General features: G+C 36.9%; 2 protein-coding genes across 2 annotated transcripts in view; both read left to right on the top strand.

Annotated features, from left to right (window-relative positions):
* The window catches only part of LOC117779678 (protein turtle), a 47,749-nt gene extending 44,770 nt beyond the window's left edge, over nucleotides 1-2,979 (top strand). The window contains 1 exon segment of the mRNA XM_034615947.1: nucleotides 1-2,979. Within this exon segment, the coding sequence (XP_034471838.1) occupies nucleotides 1-1,803 (1,803 nt within the window). The 3' untranslated portion in view covers nucleotides 1,804-2,979.
* Nucleotides 2,980-5,857: 2,878 nt separating this feature from the next.
* LOC117779629 (protein borderless) lies at nucleotides 5,858-14,944 on the top strand. Its single transcript, XM_034615890.1, has 6 exons — nucleotides 5,858-6,571; nucleotides 11,055-11,562; nucleotides 12,118-12,527; nucleotides 12,767-12,995; nucleotides 13,840-14,046; nucleotides 14,184-14,944. Exons 1-6 carry the CDS (start codon nucleotides 6,281-6,283, stop codon nucleotides 14,750-14,752), a joined length of 2,214 nt encoding a protein of 737 aa, XP_034471781.1. The 5' UTR covers nucleotides 5,858-6,280; the 3' UTR covers nucleotides 14,753-14,944.
* Nucleotides 14,945-18,206: the final 3,262 nt, after the last annotated feature.

The raw sequence follows: 18,206 nt of genomic DNA, 5'->3' as shown, positions 1-18,206 counted from the left end.
TTGCACTGGATTTGGCCACCCGATCGCTGCACCAACTGTCACTCCATCTACAGCTCCCCGAACCTGCCCGAAGACTGCGATGCCGACGGCAAGCGTCGCTCCGCCCAAGATGGCAATAAACTTGGCTATGATCCAACCCTTGAGAACAGCATTGATGTGGTGGACGGAGCGCTCTTCGAGCGTCGTAACAGCAACGTATCGCAGAGATCCTCCAGCGATGATGGCGGCTTCCTCTCGCGTCGTAATTTCATCACAGCACGCGCCTCTTGGAGACGACCTCTGGTAGCTTCATCCAGCCAGGTCAGCTTGCAGTCGGCCGCAGATTCGGCGAGGGGCTTTCTTCAGGGTCTGGGGGGTTTGCTCAAAATTGGCGGCGCTGTAAAGCAACAAAACTTTGATGAGGCTGTCACAGGTGCGCGCTATCAGAATGTGTTGCGTCCCTACAGCTCAAATACACACAACATCTATAGGAACTTGCAGCACAACACAACAGTTAATAATGGTCCTCTGCACATAAATACAATCAGCGGTGGTTTGGGACAGCAGTTGTTATCCCCGCAACTCTACACGCCATCACGTGTCTCTCGCATCTTCTCCAGCTCTCCAGCCAGCACGCCGGGACATCAGCATCAGGTGTTGTCCTACAGCAGCGCCGTCTATCCTAATCATCATCATACGCAGTTTAGCGATCTCAGCACGGTTTATCCCAATTCTGCGGAGCGTTCATTGCCCACATCACATCTGAGTGGCACGGGGAATCTGAGTCGTTATCGTTATCACTCGCAGGAGCTGCCATCGTTGCGCCCCATTCAGGAGGAAACGCGTCAACGGCAACAAACTCAACAACAACAACTGCAACATCAGCTACATCCACTTGAGGATCACTTTGTGCCATTGCAGTTACCTTCACCGCCTTCTTGGAGGAATTACTATCAGACTCAGCTGCCTTATCACAGCTATCGACCTCGCACTCGCTGGTATCCTCGTCACTACTCTCGACTCTTCAGTCGCCAGCAGCACGAGCTGCTCTCTCCGCTGCCAGATCTTAATTTATCGCTGCGTGGCACTGCAAATGGCGCAAGAGTTGGATTGGAGGCCTCACCCGAGTCGCGTTCCAGCTCAAGTGGATTTGGCTCGAAGAATACATCCAATCATCCGGGCAGCACCAGTGAATGGCGATTGTTACCACCATACAGGGCGCCTCCCTCACCACCAAAACACTCGGCATACTTTGGGGCCGCATCGGGCAATCAGCAGGCACAAGCGCAGACTTTAGTAACGGGTCAGTTGCAACAACAGCCATACCACTATTCCTATCTGCAGCCCAGTCCAACATCGCCCTATACCATGGCCCATTGGCTGGAGATGATCTCAAGACTGAACGCAGCCACGGACAGCAATCTGCCCAAGTCCTCCTGCCCAGTGGATGTGGGCAGCGTCGATGGCCACTATGAATTCGATCCGGCAACGCCTACGCCCAGTGCCTCGACTCCCACAGGCGTTGGGCTGCTTCGCGACGATCTCAATCTTCATATAGACACACACCATTATCCACACTCACACTCACACCCACATCCACACCCACATCATCATCATCAGCATCATCATCATCATCACCACACTTTGGGGCCACTGAGCGGCAGCTTGTTGCATGCCTCATCTGCAGCCCGCAAATTGCGTAGCCAGCCCCGATATGACAACGTCGAGGCTCGACTCCAAGCCATGCGGGAAGAATTCTATGCATATCGAAAGCGTCAGGCGATGCAACGGGCAGGCGGTCCAGAAATCGAGAGCGTGTGCTAAAAACCGCAGTGACCGCAGTGTAAGCATATATCCAACGGCAGTATATAGTATACAAACATATTCATACAGAAAGCAGTACAGGAATCAGTACAGCATGGGAATGCGGCAGCAGTTTTCGAGTGTAATCAAAGCCAACCACATAAACCATATGATTAGATGATATCAATTGCTCGATTGGCACAACAATAACAACACAGCGCTGGCCCATTTCATAGAACCAGTAAGAAGTATGTGAAGCCATTTAGGCCACCGCAATAACAATTAGTTGTGGATAAACCACAGGATAACAAAATGTGCTTAACCAAGAAGATAACTTTTGTAAATATAATAAAAAATTAATCGGTTCACAATATAAGAAGGCACGCAAGCAAAGTATAAGCATATTATTAAAAAAAAAATAAATAAATTATAAAAAAACTATAGCAATTATGAAAACATATTACTAGCAAAAACTTAAAATAACATGTAATTGATATTTGAAACACAGTACGTGTATGCAAAATAATTATTATTATTTTTAAAATTATATATTAGATATATATATAAAACGTAGGCATAAAGACCGACACAGATTGATATGTTAAATATCAATTAAAAACAAAACCACAAACGTAAACTTACATTATGTTACATTAACACTAACGTAAATTAATTATGAAATTAATTAAAAATCAGAATGCTATGCAAGATATAGAGTTTAAGTCTTTAGTTGTTAAACTTGATAAACAAAAAACGAAATGTTGAAATAAAAGCGATAAAAAATCTCAGTAAAACTAACATAAATATAGACAAATTGTTTCAAATTAAATTTATTAAATGCAAATGCAAAAATGCTAAAAACCAAGTGAAATTAAATCAGTTAATCAGAATAATTACGTAAAATATAACTGCTGCATATACATACAAATGTTTACTGTTGAGCTACACAAATCACAGATAATTAACTCCAATGATATGTACATTTATTGAGAAACAACCCAAATACTTTTTCCAGTACCGAGTATAGGAAACCTTTTGCTAACAAACACGCTCAACACAAACGCAAACACCTAAGAAAAATAAAAGAAATAAAGCAAAACAAAACAAGACACAAGACAATTGAGTAAGTCGTTTAAAAATTGCGTTAGTGCTAATTGACATTTATTAAACTTATAATACTAATTCAAACTAAAAACGAAAAAAAAACAAAACAAAACAGCTAGCAATGGAGACAGAAGCGAAAACGAAGACGGAAACGGAAATAGAGAACGTTACATTTTGGGCGGCTATGAATGGGGGTGATTTTAGTTGTTCCCGATGTGCAGGTCCTATATAGTATAATTAAACTGAAGGTTTTAAGGGCAATCTATTAAATCAGATTTAACAATATGCGATTTCAATACAATATATATACTTATATATTTATTGTGGCAAAGTAGTTAGTCTTTGATCTTCATCTCTATATCCTGTTCAGTCTGATCCGAAACCCAATTGTTTCAGTTATACTTATGAGAGAGAGATTTGATAACTTTCAGTTTCAGTTATTAAGTATATATATACTTGTTAATGATAAACTTGTCTGAACAACAAATTGTACGGAATGGTTTGACACAACTTGACGCCAAAACACTGCCAGAGCGCGAGATGCATAAGGACGACGATTACCGTGTGTATAACGTATGTAAATTACATCAAAAAATATATAATATTATAATAATAATTATATACTCAATAATAAATACGAGTTTAAGCAAATCGTTGAGCAGCAAGAAAAAGCAAAAAAAAAAAAGATGGAACAAATTTAAACTAAATACAAAAATCTTCAAAACTTGACACAAATGATCTCAATAAATTGCTTACCGTTTTTTGTATCCCAGTTTCATTTTGAACCTTATTTAAAGTTTAAATGTACACACAGTACACAAGTATTTAATTCCAGAAGAGAAAGAGTGTAATAAAGTTTCAGTGCAGTAGACGCTTCTCTAAATGGTTTCTCATTTGATCTAACAAAAAGCGCAATTGAATGGAAAAACATATAATTCAATGCTACTGCACAACATAATGCTGATGGAGTTCGATTAATTGTAAATGCTTACGGAGAATATTAAGGAAAGTTCATTTTTGTATTGAGTAGGAAAAGACACACACAGATACACATACTCCAACACACAAAAACACACACACATATGATACATAATGTTAACTAGAACGAAATCAATTAATTAATTGAGCATTAACGAAAATCCAATTAAGCGATATATAAAAAAAAAACAAAACTTTAAAGAGAAACAAAACGAAATAACAAAAATGGAATACCAACAACCAATTACAGTATGCGTATTAATGTACTTATTAAATTTTAATTGAGAATTGAGAAATACATTGAAGATGAGGCAAAGAAAGAAATAGTATAACATACTTACATACAACACACACGTTAAGTGAAGGACTTTAAAAGCATATATAATTATATATATAAATACATATATATATATATATTTAGTATATACATACAATTATTTATATGAACATAAATTACTATAACTATATTGAATTAAATGGCATGTACATTAAGTAAAAGGAATAAATTACAAATTAATTTACTCGTAAGTAAATCTAACGCTTTAGTCTGCCACTTTGATTTTTGGACAAGGTGCGCCAGTCAACTTTCACATTTCGACATCAAATAGAACTTGAAAAGATAGAAAGAATTCAATCTAAAGCCCAAAAAACAAGCACAACTATCAATACCAACAAATTAAATCTTTCACTTCTTCCTTCCTATCTTCCTATACTTCCATTTGCACCTTCTTCAAGAGTTGCGCTTGATTTCCACAACTTTCCATTCCAACAATAAATGTTTCCCAGCATTTCAGTATATATTTAAAAAAAAAATAAATAAAATAAAAATTACGTACAACAAAAATCAGTTTAGAACGAAATATATTGTAATTAACACATGACACGATTATAAAATGAAATTAGCAAAATGAACAAAATTTTTAAACAAATAAAATTACAAAAAATAAAATAAAAAAAAAACAAAAACAATTTGAAATTGAAATTGATCAAATAAAACAACCACCGAAATGGCTTTTTATTGGGCGCAACCAGCTGTAACCTCGTGACCCGGAAGCATAGACCTGCATATAACTGATACAGTCAGTCAATTAGCCATCAACACTTTTCACACACACTGAACGATGAGTACTATGACTGCTATGAATAATTCGTTTAACCCATACGCCTGCGCAACGAATGCCGTTGATTGTTCGACTGAGTAATTAAGCGAATAAAATTTACAAAGATGCAGTGACAATAATAGATGTCTCCCAATTATTTAAGTGGATAAACGTCGATGAAAGTGAATTGTGAGCAAATTTCAAATTGCGAATTCCAAATAAAAGTGAAGCTCCAGACACAATCCCCAGCGATTTGTGGGCGTATGTCAAATGTCAAATTGCGTACAGCTCAGAGAAGAATTCGTTTCGATGACATGTGAAAGTGGAGTGTGCTAAGGTTTTCACGATCAGTTCAACCCGTGCTTGTCATCGTACAAAGCTCGAAATTGCGTGTCCAGCATATCATACTCATAGAAATATAAGACTATCGAGAATAGCTACAATCAAGCGAGCCCGACTGTATGAGACCCTGTATATTTTAAACAAATTTTTGTGAACCGATCAGGACTATCGCTTCCCAAATAGGTAGGAACTTAATCAATGTAGGTAAGTGTAGCTATGAAAAAAAATTTGATCTTGACATTGTATCTTTAGTCACGGCAAGACGTAAAATATTTAAATTTGATAAAAATTTGAAAGAATGATTTATTTTATTAGCCAAGAGAACCAATAGATTTAATTACTCATCGTACTTCCAAAAACTTATAGGATTTGCCGAAATTTATTTGGTGAATAGATGCTTTGCACCTTTGCCTGAGTGCGTATATGTTTTTATTGCAAGTCATTAGACCCGTGATGTTTTTTAAGTACAGAGTATTAATATAACTGGGTATTCTCTCATATATAGTTCTGCTCTAGACAAAATCATCGCTGATGAACACGGAAAGCGTTCTGCCTCTTGATCGCATATATTTCGTGGCATTTTTTAGTAGCGATTCTGCAGTCGTCGTGTGCAGTTCACGAGAGCGCGACCTCTATTTCCATTGAACTCTGTCTCGGTTTCATTGCGCAAATTATACAAAGCGTGTATTATATTACGAGTACAGGTTGACATAGCCGACAGTCGTATGATAGCATTTTGTTTATGTAAAGAAAAGAAACGAGATTCCGAGTGCGCACATCTGACCTGGTTTTGAATTGCGATTTAATTTTGATTCACGGAAACAATGCGTAAATACTACTAATAATACATATAGTAATATTATAAAAGGATCATGCATTCAATAGCTAAGGCTTATGCTCCCCAAGTGTGAGTGGGAATAAGTGCAAAGTGTGTATACCTCTAGTCTAGGGAACCTTTTTTTATATCCAACAAAATGCAAAAGTCACGCAAAAGAACACACGAACAACAGCAGAGAGAAGACGTAAATAGCTGCCATGTTACGACAACTGCCAAAGTCATGTGGAGACAAGAAGGAAAGAGTATTGTGGCACAGCTGCTTTTACTGCTCGCAATCTTAATGAACATATCCTGTGTGGCATGTGCGCGCGATCATCGTAAACAAACAAATCTGGAGGCCAAAGTCGGTTCGCATGTCGTCTTCAATTGTTATATAGATTTCCCATATGATTCCCCCATACCATATGTTGTCCACTGGAGCAAAGATGTAAGTCAAGCGCATTAAATGCAAGCCAACATTACGCATTCGACACGTTGCCCCTTAAAAACTGTGTTTAATTTGACTATGATAAAAATCAATGAATAAAGAACGAATTTTTATTTTATATTTTTAATTTTATTATACAACGATGAACAGTTCTTTTAGTTATAAGTAATATGGTAACAATGATAATTAAACGACGGGCTTGTACATGTAAGTATTAACAGGCATAAACGTAGCTTATAAAGCCAGTTGTCACAAGTAACAACCAACATATCGTAGGAAAAATCAAAGTTTTCTTTTAAGCAGATTATGATCATAACTAAGTTTTCTTTTTATAGATTTAAGAATTTAAAAATATATTTAGATTTAAGAATACATGTTGCTCCTATGAAATTATACATTTAGATTAAATAGATTTTTTTTTTTTGATTGGACATGAATGTTAAATTCCCAGCAACTTTAAAACATATTTTTGGATTCAATTGAATTTGGATACAACTGACTGTTCTTTAGCAATCCAGGGTGGGTGTCGAACACAGTAATTTTCCAAACTAAATATGGCAGGTCGACGACACTTGTATTTCGTTTTTTTTTTAGCTGTGAACTTACATATTTATATAATATAACTTAATGTGGTTCTCTGACACACGCCAGTTCACACACGCACCTGTAAATGCAATTTTCAAAATCATTAATTTATCAGGAAATACATAAATATGTGTATGTGTATATTTATGTGTTTGTGTATATATGTTTGGTACGCGACTGACAGACGTGGGATGCCATGCTATTGGTTAGCCTTAATTGCAGTTACTGCCTCGTCTGCAGCAACAACAACAGCAGGGGCAGTGTCCACGTTGCAACTGTGCAACTGTGCAAACGTGCAACACAGCAACCGGACTCTCACAATCATTAAAAGGGCACCGGCCATAGGGGTTTTTCTGAGGTAGGGGAAGGGTTGGCTCGGTTAACTTGGCTTGGCCCTGGCCACTAATTAAACCACATGCAGACGACTACCGCTTTTAAGGGGCGTGTCTGTGTGTTTTAAATTTCATTAAAAGCGCTTCACTATGTTAATATCACTGCATCACAAACACTTTACAATATTGCAATGCTCGATAAGTGTGAATCTGAAGTGTGACATCAAAGAGGATAACACAAAAAAAAAAAGAGATAAAGAGAAAAGGAAAAGAGTTGAAATCAATTTCAATTGAATTGAATCGAATTGAATGGCTGGCATTTTGTTGACAACTGTGAGTAATGCAATTAAATTCAATTGCAAATTCATTGCCGGAATTCGCCCAACTCCCAACGTAAAGCGCTCACCGCCCACTCGGCGCACGTTTGTATTTAAATCAAGTAAATTACTATTCATCGTCAACACTCACACGCACATTGCTCCGAAAAATCACATTGAAATTCGCTAGGTAAGGGGAATGGGGAATGGGGTACAGACTGGGAATGTCTGCTATCTGGCTCGCCAATGTTTTTAACTATTTGGATGGTTGCTTAATTTGCTGGCACTTCTGACATACACACAGTTCAGACATTTTTTTCTGTTTGTCTACTGTCCATTTTATTGTATTGTATTAATGCATAAAAGTCCAGTCCGGTCAACGGGTCATGATGTCATTTTGATAGATTCACTTTAATTGCGCATGAAAATGTTTTCAGCGCTTTTACGCGACACACTTTAACTAACATCAGATTAACAGTGTTATTTGATCCAAATATTAGGACTAAACATAATAAAATCAGGGACAGAAGAATAGAAGATGAGGATAATGTTGCTGTCTGAGTATTTGAATTTTGACACCCACTTTATAGTCACTCTTCAGTCTCCTTCAGATCAAAATATTTTATATATTTATGCAAATGCAAAACTCATGTGTGCGCAATCAAAAACTACTTTTCACGGCCGTCGCGAATTTTCGCACACGTTGCCTGGGCGAGCGGTAAAAAATTACCGGATAAATCAAGTTACGTTTGTAATTTGTTAGATAATGTTGATAAATGTACGACAAGGCAGCAGATGGCAACGCCAGTTGACACACAGTTGGGTGTACTTGGGTTCCCTGTATATCTGTCTGTCTATCTGTCTATCCGTCTGCCTGTCTGTCGTATGCTATAAGTTGACAAAAATGATGCAACGCATCGCATCAAGTGAAAAACATTTCTCACAGTCACAAAACCAGGCGATGCTGACATTGATGCTCTTCTAGGCCACATACGATTTGGTCAAAGCCGGAAAGCTGCACACAGACTTGTCATCTATGACTATTTGCCGATTTTAATTAAAGCAACACTCGACAAATAATGTCAATAGATCAACCAACACTTGTGGCACACAATTAAAAACTATCAAATTGCAACCAGACTGACACTTTCTGCGGTCGTCAGCTATCAATAACCCAACACTCGCATGGATGCAACCAAATCCCTAGCATGCGGTTTAGAACTGGTGTGGCCTATTAGTAAAAAGGGATGGCTGACGAGTTGGCCAATTGACGAGTTGTAGCCAAGTGTGCAAATAAAACAAGCATAGCAAATAACATCAGTCTTAAATCAGTTTTTTTGACTGTTTTAAATTGACGCCAAATAAACCAAAAAAAATATAAGAAAATAAATATCGATACCCAACCAACTGTAATGTAGAGTACGTGCTTAAGAAATGTCAACCCTTTCTTTTCATTACTCACTCTCAACTTGTTTTAAATCAAACGATTCAAATGTTACCCGCTGTATCTTTGTTAAAACTCATTACATTTGGCCTCATTTCACAACTTTGACATCACTTTGAGTTTTTTAATTGTCAAGGCAATTACATACAGGACGCCGACCCCAGGCCAGTGAAGCAGAATCTTAATCGTTTTAATATCATGCTGCTTTTTTCGAAAGCATATTTGCATAACGTTGCACAAACTGATTTTGTTTGCACTCACGCAATTAATTTCCAGCTGTCTATAAAAGCATTATCGCCGTGAAATATGCTCTATAAATATTGACATATCTATTCAAAATTAATTAAAACAATAATAGTTTAGCAAACATTATGCGAATCGATCCAATAAAACTAAAAAAACAGTTGAAATAAATAAAATGGAAATTAGACGAGAACTTCACAAAAAAAAAGTTTGAAAGAAAACAATTGTGTTGTGACAACGTATGCTAAAATTAGCAGGAAACTCTTCACAGAAAAAAAAAATACCTTAATAATTTAAATATTTAGAATACAAAATAAGCAAAATGCTGTAAAATGAAAACTTAAAAATAAAAGTATTTGTTGTGAAAACATTTGCCAATGACAATTTATATACAGACTCAATTGAGATAGTAAAAAATATAAATCCAATAAAACTAAAATTCATTGAAAATTAAATGAAATTCTGGATAAATGAAAGCTCTTAAAAAACATCAATGTTGTTGTGGTAAAATATGCTGGAGTAAATCAAAACAACTCTGTACAAATGAGATGCATGTTTAATAGATGGATTTAATAATACCTTTTTATAAAAATCAAATTCACCCGTAAAAAAAGAGTAAAAATTGCTTTTTGTAATGAGAACATGTACTGAAGCGATCATAAAATGAAAAGCAGACTCAACCGAGGGGATAAATAATAACAAAACATGTATTCAGCATGTCAATCGGTTCAGTGTTGACGAAGTTTTGGCATTTCAGCTCCACGTGAGCTCATTTTAATTTGTCAACAATGTTGCCACATGAGGAGGGATACCAAACACGGTCAGCCAACGTCCTCGATTCTATTGCCATTGCTCGAGGAACTCCCTTTCACGGCCATCAAAAGCGACATCGACTGTGTGCACTGTGCACATCACAGCGGGTGTTTGCGCAAAATATATTGGGCGTATAGATATCCAGAGATACAACTTTGTGGGCATTGTCTGTGTTCACATACACACCCACACATACATGCACAAAGATGTGTGTCGTTTACGAGTAACTGTTACATTGCCAGGGCTGACGGGGCGTATAATTATTTACTGCATTTGTGCGTTTCCCGAGTCTGCCAAATGTGCTTGACTTATGCATGATTTATCGCTGAGCGAGAATACAAATGGTGGTTTTACTATCAAATCCCAATCATAGACTAATTTGTTTATTTATTTATTAAGTGTACATCAGCTTTACTCTCTATAAAGAACATTACGTTTATAAATCGTATAAAATAAAATGTATATTAAAAATCAGTTGATATTTTGAAAAAATTATAATAAATGAATAATTAAGTTTCAATTTTCATTTAAATATACCATTTTCTATTTATTAATATAAAAGTAAAAGTAAGCGAACATCAATTAAAAAATGTATTTTTTGCTTCTTTTTATGTTTTAATTTTTATACATAGTATCATATGTGCTGTAAATTCGAAACAGCAAAATATTCCATTTCATTCAGATAATTATTTATTTCAAGTTTGATTTTTTTAACTCGAAACACTTTTTTGTGATTTATTATGTGACAGAATAAAAAGATTTTCACATGGTACGAGAACGAAACCTCGACAAACGAACTCTTCAATGGACGCTTGCATCTGGTCAGTCATCATCCGGATTATGGCAAAGCATCGGTTAACCTGACATCTATACGTGAGTCTGATCAGGGCTGGTATCACTGTCAGATCATCTTCCCGAATCGCTCACCAAGTGTTCGCAATAATGGTACCAGTTACCATCTGGCGGTACAGGGTGGTTCCCTTATCAAAATACCGCCCATTAACCAAACCATTATGGAAGGCCAAACGGCATTCTTCCATTGCGTGATGAAGTATCCTGACAACTCGCAGGCGTCCTGGTACAAGGATGGCGTGCTGCTGCAGGAGGTCCAGGATCTGATAAGACGCTCATTCGTGGGCCCTGACGGCAGCCTCAGCATTGATCCCACCATGATGAGCGATCTGGGCGAATACGAGTGCAAGGTGCGGAACATCGAAGGTGAACTGCAAACCGCCAAGGCCTTTCTCAATATACAATGTAAGTAACTGTTAACTCTATGGCCATAACCATATCGTAAGAAAACTCCCTATCTGAATAAATAAGCATTAGAATATTAATTAAATATTATTGGTATCGTGTTTTCAAAAATTAGGAAAAATCGAATTGAAAAATTAATACATATTACGAATAAAAAAATTAAGTTAGCAGCAATATTGACAGCTGTAATAAATTATTTCCTACTTCTTTAAAATATTTTATTCAAGTTCCATAATACTCTAAAAATAACCATAACTGTTTGTCTTTTAACATTTATAATACACTTCTTTATTCCTTAAATATGTCCGTTCCTAAGAATGGAAAAGGATTCACTTAATAAAATATATAACTGTCTATTTAACAGATTTAATTCAACGAAAGTCAGAAAAATCCAATCTACTTTTTATAAAATATTAATGAATTCTACTCTAATTGATATTGCTTCAATATATATTTCCAATAAGTTTTTAGTTTCTTAATTTTGATTTTGTAATACTTATACAAATATAAGAAACTCGCGAAAAATACCACTTTGAATAACGATTCTCAATTTAGATAAGGCCAAGGTTATTTATGCACCACCAGAAGTTTACCTGCCATATGGCCAACCGGCCGTGCTCGACTGCCATTTCCGGTCAAATCCGCCATTGAAAAACCTGCGCTGGGAGAAAGATGGCCTCTTGTTTGACTCATACAATGTGCCCGGCGTGTTTTACAAGATGAACGGCAGCCTCTTCTTCTCCAAGGTGAATGAGAACTATGCGGGCAGCTATACGTGCACACCCTACAATGACCTCGGTACAGACGGGCCCTCACCTATCATTAGCGTAATTGTACTGCGCCCACCCATATTCAGTGTTACCCCGAAGGCGATTTACATACAGAAACTGGGCGAGACGGCAGAACTGCCATGTGAAGCCATTGACCGGGACGGAAACAATCGACCGTCCATTGTATGGAGTCGGGTAAGTCCAAGGCACATTGTTGTAGATCCATATCCCTAGCCCCTGGCCCCTAAATTCATTCCCTGGCCAATATGGCAGATGGCCCACAGCCTACCTTGTTGCAAAACGCTTGATTGCATTTCGAAAAATTCATGTATGTGTTTGTGTTTGTGTGTGTGTGATTGTGGGTGCTTCACCTGCCCCAATGTGGAGCATTTTTGCGTCGATTCTGATTCTGATTTAACTAATTTATGCTGCAGAAAGATGGCCAGGCCCTGCCACTGGAGCGGCACAGTTTTAGCGGCGGCAATTTGACCATTACGAATCTAATTGAAACGGACCGCGGCATGTACGAATGCTCTGCAACCAATGAAGCGGCAACGATAACCGCCGAAGCTGAATTAATGATTGAGAACGTTTCCCCTCGTCCGCCCTACAATCTCACTGCGAACAGTACAGAGACCTGCATCACAATACGCTGGCAACCAGGTGAGATCAATACTAAATACTAAAAAATTGATAAAAAGGACAATGAACCCCAGTGAAAGCGACTCTGTATACAAATGTGAAAAAAATAAAAAATATATTTTATAGTAATTCGAGAAAAATAATTAGTTACTAATACGACCACATCTGAATTAGCATATAATCAAATGAAACAATTGTAAAAACAAACCAAATTCGTAATCTACGGTAAATTCTAAGATGTTTTCATCAACAAATCATGTTCTTAAATCAATTCCTGGTCCCCGCTTTTTGAGTTCAAAGATTTATTTTTTTTTAGTTTTTAGCGTGTTGTTATTGATGTTGGCATGCTATTAAGATTGGTATCAATACTCTTGTTAGGACTAGGATTTCTTAGAATCAAAGGACCAACTTAAGACATAATTTTCTTACATGCAAGGAGTAAAAACACAAAACTTTTAAACTCAAAAAGCGGGGACCAGGAATTGATTTTAGAACTATGGTACATGAACCTAGCTTTGGTTTCCTAGCCCTTAAGTCTCGAGAATCTACGAGTAGGTGTTTCTGCAGAATAAAGGATGACGGCTTTTGATGCTGATTAAGAATATACGAGTACATACAAACAATCAAGTAATCGTATGGCCAACTAAAATATTCACAACTATTAGTATTTTGCTCATAAATAAATTGTTGTTTCGTTAATTTATTTTTTTACTTAACATACTATGTATTTAGTATATTTATGTATATTTGATGGGGTCAGCCATGCTGTCTTCTTCCTGTTACATAAATTTGCACATATTTATTATACCCTGAGCACATGGCCTTTTAATGCAAACTTAACGAGAATTTGATAATATATCTACAGGCTACATTAGACCCAATCTTGAGTATACCGTGTGGTATCGTCTCAACGATGCTCCAGAATGGCGAACTCTCCGTGTGATGGACAAAACTATAATGGAGGCCACAGTGCAGCATCTGCTGCCTGGACGGGAGTATGAGTTTATGGTGCTCAGTCAGGATAAATATGGGGATGGCATGTTTAGCAAACAGTTTCGATTCCAAACACAAGGTAATAATAAATCAAGCATTTTAAATCCATTTCCACAGATTAATACCAGTGAATAATTATTTTGTATAATAATTATTACTATGTATTTATTGTATTATTATTATATAAATTGTTAATTTGTATTATTCGTTTTTTAGCATCGCCACTGCGAGGAGAAGACTTTGATGGCCAACATTTGCCACATCAACAGGGTCAGGCGCCCAACAGCGGAAGTTTAGGTGCACCTTGGAATTTGAGCATTGTAAATAATCCTCAAGGCTGGTTTTTGCACTGGGAGCATCCGACACAAGGACTTGAGTCATTACGCCTTTATACGGTTCGCTGGTGGAAGGAACCAGAACATTTTCTCATCGGCACCGCCGAAACCTTTGACAATTTCTATCAGCTGCGACATCTAAAGGAAGATGCCACCTTTAAAATTCAGGTGCTTGCCGTTGGCTCTGATTCGCATCAAGTGGCCAGTCCCGAGTTAATACTCGATGTGCCGTCACAACGGAAAACGCGAGCTTTGATTATAGGTAGCTCTGTTGCCATCCTCTTTTTACTCTGCGCACTGTGTGCTTTTTTATACGTAAAACGTAATTGCCTCCGGCATTTGTTTGCCCGGGACAACGAAGGCGCCAGCGGGGATGAGGACACCGCGGAGAGCGGCGACTGCGACAGTGATCAAGAGCGAGACAGCGGCAAGATTCGTGCAACTTCCTGAATTCTACAGATCAGATGGCGCTTCGAGCAGACCGATGAATATGCACAGCAAGATTGTTCAGTGAGCGTTTCTTTAGCGCCAGATAACGGACGGGGGATTCCATAATTTGCTAGGTTCAGCAATTAATTTATCTTAGTTCACTTGGGAAAATATAATTTATTATAATATTTTGAAAATAAAACTTACATTCGATATTATTGAAACTTTTATTTCGTCATAGTTAAATAAAGTAACATTCAATCATTTAAATGATATATTAAATATGGGGCAATATTAAACTTGGGCAATTAAAATGTATTTACTTTTTTCAAAAATAAAACAATAATCTCGAATTGGCATTTATAATTTTATATAATTCCAACTTTTATTTCATTAAAGTTAAATTACGTTTGAACTAATTTTATTTTTGAACTGCCCGCCTTATGGGCAGCACTTGACAAGCAAAGCTTTCTGGGTGTACACGTGTTGTCTCTTTCCCACACAGCTAGATACACCGTAAGCTAGATCAGCTGCATTGAAATGAGTGTGACAGAGAAAAAGCGATAAGACAATTGCTTAAATAATGCTTTGGCATACAACCGTTTACAGCAAAAGCTCTAACCGTTTCAATCAAACAAGCTAAACGGCTTTTCAAATACATTTAAATGTAATTCCCAAAAACACATGAACATGAATATATAAATTTAGGTATTTACAACTAATTTCAGCAAAAATATGAAATGAAAATTAAATCTAATTAAATAAAACTGATTGTCCTTACTGCTAACGGCAATAAACCCAGAGCCCAAACGGTAAGAGCTTGCCGGCTAAAAGTTTTCACAGTAGTTGATATGGTTATAGTCCCAAAACTTAATTGAGTAAAATAATACTTGTCTAATATAGCACCAAGAAAGAAATTGCAATATTCTTTGTAAATAAAGTAATTTAAAAGTCTAAAGTCGGTGAACGTAATAGGGTGTATTTAATACGCGTCCAACTCCAGTTGTTGCACTGAAACCGAAATGCACGAGCAATTTAATGTTGATTGTTTTTCTTGTAAATAAAATTATTAATAAGTCTAAAGTCAGTGAACTTAATCAATTGTAGTTAGCACAAGTCTAAGCCCAGTTGTTGCACTGAGAATGGAAAGCACGAGCAGTTTTATATTAATTGCAGCCATAAAGATAGACGTTTTTAGATCACGACACAACGTGAGTTGCGTGACTATAAAGGGAGGGTGGTGGAATGTGGCTGGGCATGAATAAGGGGTAAGTTGGTTAGGAAGTAAAACACCTGAATGCACCGGGAAACGTCTGTTTGCCTGAGTCGGCTTAATTGCTCTGTCGAACAAATACAATGCACTTAAAAGGCATTTCGGCTGCATCCCCAACCACGACAGGTTCAATTGATTTAACCCACACCGCCAAATGTTTTGCACTCGCAAAGCTTTGATGCAGTTACTCGTCGACGGTCTCGCAGCTCATCGCTCATCAAGTGCCAGAAAATGTGCAGCTCTGACCCAAATTGTCTCCAAATTGCACCCAAAAGCCATTATCAGTGGAGGTGCATGGAATGGAAACTTATTTGTAAGTAGCACGACATTCAATATCATTGTATTGAAGTAAATAATTCTGTTCAGGAAGTCACAAGAGGAAGAGAGCCAATGACACAACAATATCCAATATTCCTCCCTGATCAGCTATCATGCTATTTTCCACTTTTGATCACATAAAATCTATGCTCAATCATGCATAAATTATTGTGGACAGCAGTTTACGCTAGTGACGAAAACAGACGCCAAAAATACAAACGCAGTGAATATGTAAGTACATGTACAGTATGTCAAGTAATACTTTTGACATTGAACATATTTTATATTGTATAATATAAAAAACCTTTGCTTATTTATTTGTGTCAAGCTGTTTTATTTTTTGACGAATAACAAATTTTAAATAAATCCATTAGTTTTTTTTTTTACCTAGTGACTAATCCATTGAGATTAACTACTAGAAAACAAAACAGCAAATATGTCAATATTTTTTCCGTTGTCCAAACATTTATCTAACTAACTGTATGTAAAGTTGCTTCCGCTCTCTTGCAAAATGTTTTGGAATACATCAACAATTGACTGCTGATAGTATGTAAGTTGAGCTCAAGTTCGTTTAGCTAACAGTCATGTACATATGTGTATGCACACTTACATTCCAAAGCACGATTAATCGTATGTGTAGAATGAGGTCAATGTTAGAATCCACATGGCACACAGATAGGTCAGAGTTTGAATTAGATATTTTCATAGAAATACATAAACACATATGTGAATGTATGAGTGTGATCGTGAGTGTACTCACTTGCATTGCTCATTCGGTACTCCGTCGCAAATCACAATTGTGTTTTGTTTTTATTATTTATTTTTTATTCAGGCCATTCGACATTTGCTTTGTTTGCCATCCCGAGTCGGGTACAAAGCCAACGTATAGTTCAAAGTTCAGTTTGAAATGACAAGCCTGAGGGGGCATTATTAAAGTGCCATAGTTAACATGAATAGTTAATTGTGTTAAGTACTGAATAATGAAAATAGATAAGTTTATTGTCTCATTAAAAGAGACACCAAATTCCAAAGACAAACAAAGAAATCTGAATATCGAGTGCAGTTGCACTGATTGTTATTGTTGCTTTGGGCATGGGGTACGATTATTTTGTGTTTACGATCAGCTGTTTACAGTCAGCTGAAGCAGTACTCACTCACACACATACACGCACCTGGAAATGGATGATACATGCGCAGAAAAGAGCTTGCCACATACACTCATACTCGCTCAGTCGTGTAACAGATAAGGGGAGAGGCCGTAAACTGTGTGTGTGGCAACATTGAGAATCATCCAAACAAAGCAACTATGAGCAGGGGACTGAGCGGGAGAGGGAGTGAGAGAGAGGGACCCTTCTCTCTGCCTAATGCCATTCGCGAAACAACAAAGAGACGTCGTTTCGTGTACACATACACACATGTATACATAGATATAATCAAGTATGAAAGGAGCTCGACTGCTAGATACCCAGTACTCATATACATGCAGATTAAAAAAAATTAAATAAAAAAAAAGCAAAGAGACAACCCCTCCTTGACTACCAAACTGAAAAACATTTTTGAGCTAAATTTATAAATTTAGTATTTGTTTATGTTTTGTTTTTAACAAACGATAAATAAAAAATTAAGAATTTTGGGTTGAGTAGCTAAAGCAATTGCACTAGTCTATTAATAAAAATAAATGACTTTTCGATTGATATGACGTTCTTAGCAAACATCCACAAAATATCAAGCATTCCGTGAGCCAAACCTTAAGGAAGTGGCTTTAAAATTGCTTTTGCTACTTGATATTTTATCATTTTTAGTTTACTTAATCTAAGTGAACACTTAATTATTATTAAATAACTCTTACCGACTCTGATATCTCGCTATTTAAAGGGACAGACA

Source organism: Drosophila innubila (genome assembly GCF_004354385.1).
Source record: "Drosophila innubila isolate TH190305 chromosome 2L unlocalized genomic scaffold, UK_Dinn_1.0 4_B_2L, whole genome shotgun sequence".
Classification (NCBI taxonomy): Eukaryota; Metazoa; Arthropoda; class Insecta; order Diptera; family Drosophilidae; genus Drosophila; species Drosophila innubila.
Note: the sequence above shows the minus strand (reverse complement) of the source record. Positions and strands in the feature narration are given on the sequence as shown.